We start from the raw sequence: 4415 nt of genomic DNA on the forward strand, positions 1-4415 counted from the left end.
CAAGAGGATCACTTGAGTCCTACAGTTCGAAGCTGCTGAGAGCTGTGATGCCACAGCACTCTACTCAGGAGTCATAGAGTGAGACTTTGTCTCAAAAAAAAAAAAAGCATTTGGCCTTTTGATTATATGGTGAATTGAGCCAACAAGGAAATTCTTTTGGGTAAAATGCCTGCTTCTAACCTAAGTGTTGCATAAAATTTTGTCTTGGCCTTTTTTTTCTATGTCCTCTCCTTTAACTTAACCATGGCTTCACCTATCATTTATAAAGAATTCCCCTTAGTCTTAGTCTCCATCCCTGATGTCTTTCAGATTCAAAATTATATTCAAACAGCCTGCTTGATATTTCTGCTAGATATTCTGATTCATTTTCCCCAAAGAACCCTTCCTCTTCCCTGTCAACCACCATTCTCTTGGTCAACAAAACAGAAAACTTTAGAGAAATTTCTAATTCTTCTATCTCCTTGGACTTTTTATCCAAGTCCATTGATCATACCCCAAATCCTTTGATTTTTAAGGCATCAAAGTGCTGATCAGTGAGGAAATAAGTAGTTTGTGCAATAATGTAGACAAACACTATTTCCTTCATGGAGAAAGTCCCATCAGCTGGACTAACCAGTGTGCTTAGTTGATCACTATTCTGGCTCAACTTTCTTACAAACTAGAAATAGAATGCTGACTACCAGTCTCAGACCATATACCTTGTGCCAAAAGGGTACAAAATATGGTCCTAAAGGCAAAAATAGACCCTTACCTAGGGATAGCACCCTACTATGACGCTGAAGGTCATGTAGTCATCCTTTTGCCCTACCCCTAAGTTTTGGATAATTTTTCTCAACATGTGTTATTCTTTTTCCTCTTTTCTCACTATGTACTATTTTTAAGTTTCAACCATGTAAATCTGTATATATCTACCCTTTATTTATTATATCTTGCATATTTCATAGCACCTCTCCCACTTCAATATGTCTCCTAGTCTGGGCTCTCTTTACCTCCTAGAGTGGTAGAGGTGCCATGGGATATGTCTGCTAGACCCAGCTCTCCTTACCTCTTGGAATATTACCTATTCTGTAATAGTTTCCTAAGTGTCTATTCCCAGCCTCCTCCTAATGCAAATCTCTCTTTGCTCCCAGTAAAGTTTTGTTTTGCAACAGAGTCTCACTCTGTTGCCCTGGGTAGAATGCCATAGCATCATCATAGCTCATAGCAACCTCAAACTCCTGGGCTCAAGTGATCCTCTTGCCTCAGTTTTTCAATTTTTAGGAGAGATGAGGTCTCACTCTTGCCCAGGCTGGTTCCAAACTCCTGGGCTCCAACAATCCACCTGACTCAGCCTTCCAGAGTGCTAGGATTATAGCGTGAGCCACAGCAAAATTTAAATATCTTATTCACCCTGGTCCCTAAGACTCTACTCGTAATTACCTAACTTTATGTCTCACTACTCCACTGTTCATACTGTATTTTTCATTCAAATTGGAAGACTACTTTCTGGTCTTCTCACCTATTTTTAACTTTCCTGTCTGTCAAGTCTTTACTTTCACTATTTTACTCTCCCTTGGATGTACTTCCTCCCATTTGCAAGTGTTAGATGTTACCAATCTTCAAATGCAATCTATTGATTTATTTATTTTTAGGGATAGTCTCACTTTGTTGCCCTCGGTAGAGTGCTGTGGTGTCATAGCTCACAGCAACCTCCAGCTCTTGGGCTTAGGCGATTCTCTTGCCTCAGCCTCCCTACTAGCTGGGAGTATAGGTACCCACCACAATGCCCGGCTATTTTTTGTTGCAGTTTGGCCAGGGCCCAGTTTGAACCTATAATCCTCCGTATATGGGGCAGGCGCCCTACTCACTGAGCCACAGGCACTGCCCACAATCCCTTTACAAAGCTTTCTCTTACTCTCATATGTTCTTTTCCTCATCAGAAAATTCAAAACACTTTGTTTGTTTTTGTGGTAGTAGTCTACCCACATTATAGTTATTTACATTCTCATTTTGCACTAGTACCCTATGACTACACCACCTTGATGCTAGCTGTTTCCCAGTCTTCAGAATAGTGTTTCATATTACATGCCCTACCTGCTCTTTATTTTATTTATTTATTTAGAGACAGAGCCTCAAGCTGTTACCCTGGGTAGAGTACCGTGGTGTCACAGCAACCTCCAACTCCTGGGCTTAAGTGATTCTCTTGCCTTGGCCTCCCAGGTAGCTGAGACTACAGGCACCCACCACAACGCCTGGCCATTTTTTGATTGTAGTTGTCATTGCTGTTTGGCAGACCTGGGCTGGATTCGAACCTAGTGTATGTGGCTGGAGCCTTAGCCGCTTGAGCTATAGGTGCTGAGCCTTTTACCTGCTCTTTAAAAACATGTTTAACTGAATACTGAGCAACTCCTAAAAATTAGGAACTGTCAGTACAGACAGAGAAAGGACTTGATTCCTGCCACAGGAATATAGACAATCATTTGTATGGAACCATCAGGGAGGCTTTAGGAAAGATAGGAATTAAGAGCGTAGAATTAAACTGAACCTCAGAAGAAGGGTCAGGACTAAGGTAATAGCCCTTGTACTGGCTACTTTCATAGTAGGCAGAAAATAATATCAATAACTAACACAAATAAATATTTATCTATGGCCAACCACTATTTCATGGGCTTTACATATACTGGCTTTTAATCGTCTCAATAGTTCGGTAGAGTAAGTTATATTATTATTGTCTGCTACTGATAGATGAGAAAACTAGAACCTAGACAGTTATATTATTTGCTCAAGATTGTATAACTAGTAGATGTTAGATGTATGCATAGAACCCAGGTAGTTTGTCTTTCTAACTTGTAGTCTCGGTTATTACTCTAAACTGCCATTAATGATGGAAATAAACTCCCATTTGGATCAGGTATAAAATTTGTACCAAAAACCAAAGCAAGATCTTTTTTTCTCAAAACTCTACACAAGTCTGAGCCTACATAAGGGGGAACCAACTGATTCCTCTGTTATGAAAAGTGTGGACTTTGGGCCAGGATTTCATGAGATACAATGTAAAACACCAAATTCCATTGTTTTAGAAAGCCTTCAATAGATTGAGGAGATTGTTCTCCTTGGCTTTGTGATGTATGTTTTTCACAGGGCAATATTAGTGGACTGAAAGCTCCTGGAGAGATATAATTGCCCTTGTAACTACATTTTCCAGCATAATTTCTAGCGTGAAATATTAACATATAGTGAAGTTTATTATTTGCTAGGCTCTTTCTAAAATCTGTGTTAAATTTATCCCTCAAGACAGCTCCATGAGATATCTTACACTAATTTTAGAGATAAGGACTCAGACATTTGGGAGAGGTTGTTACCCGTCCGTGGTCACGTGACTGGTAAATGGCAGAGACTGCAGCTGAACCCAGCAATTTCAATAAGGGATCCGCGTTCTTAACCCCTGTCACCTCAAAGACTCAGTATTTATCCCACGTACCGTAACTGGGTGGAATTTTACTGAGAGCCCCACCTAGTGTTTTGTTTGGTTCTACTACGGCTTTTGAGCTACTGTCACAGACAGGGCACCGGGGTGCCCAGCTGTCCAGGCTGACTTAAGAACTGGGACGATCGCCGGGGATTGCCCAGGGCAGAGGACGGAGGGGCAAGGCCGTCCAGTAGCCCACTCTGCACAACTGTCCTCAGCGTACAGGCGACCCAGGGATGGAGACACAATTCGGGCCTCCTCACTGGTCAGGAGATGGGAAAGGGGCGGGGAGAAGAGCAGCGCGGGCCCAGGCCTTTTGGAGTGGGTGCCCGGGCGGCGCAAAGGGAAGACGGGACAGGGTGTACTCACAGATCCAGAAGCTGACTGACCCACCGCGTCCGAGGCATCGCGGCAGCCCTCGGAAGCCTCTTCCGCGGTCCCAGGACTTCCAGAAGCAGCCAGGGACCGTCCGCCAACTCCTACCGCTCGCGTGACGCGTAAGTTTTCGTGACGTCAAACGGATAGTTCCGGTGTTTGGGGGTGTAGCCACGCCCCGAGCTACGCAAGGACACAAGAGAGCCCCCGTGGGGGCGGAGTCACTGAGGACCGTGCTGCAGAGACTGGGTGCGATAAATTGTATAGAAGCCCTAAGATCGGGCGAAGCACGCCGGGAGTTATAGTTCTACCCCGAGGGCGGCGTCTGCCAGCTGGGCTCCGGGCGGTTTTAGGCTAGCGCCTGTGCTGCGCCCTGCACGGCAGCGGAGCCGCGAGCCCAGGTCTTTCCCGTGACGATGGGGCTGCAGAGAGGTCGCTGCTCCCATAAAGGGATTCATTGGGTCCTGGGGCACACGCTTGGGGCGCATACTGGAGATCCTGGTGGATATGGACTCAACATTAAGCGACATTTTATTTTATTTTATTTTTTTGAGACAGAGCCTCAAGCTATTCCCCTGGGTAGAGTGCTGCG

General features: G+C 44.4%; 1 protein-coding gene across 1 annotated transcript in view; it reads right to left on the reverse strand.

The window, feature by feature from the left end:
• AMN1 (antagonist of mitotic exit network 1 homolog) overlaps positions 1–3971 on the reverse strand; it is a 26920-nt gene extending 22949 nt beyond the window's left edge. The window contains exon 1 of the mRNA XM_012806766.2: positions 3818–3971. Within this exon, the coding sequence (XP_012662220.2) occupies positions 3818–3855 (38 nt within the window). The 5' untranslated portion in view covers positions 3856–3971. The remainder of the gene's footprint in view (positions 1–3817) is intronic.
• Positions 3972–4415: the final 444 nt, after the last annotated feature.

Source organism: Otolemur garnettii, unplaced genomic scaffold (genome assembly GCF_000181295.1).
Source record: "Otolemur garnettii isolate 467f Iridium unplaced genomic scaffold, OtoGar3 scaffold00057, whole genome shotgun sequence".
Taxonomy (NCBI): domain Eukaryota; kingdom Metazoa; phylum Chordata; class Mammalia; order Primates; family Galagidae; genus Otolemur; species Otolemur garnettii.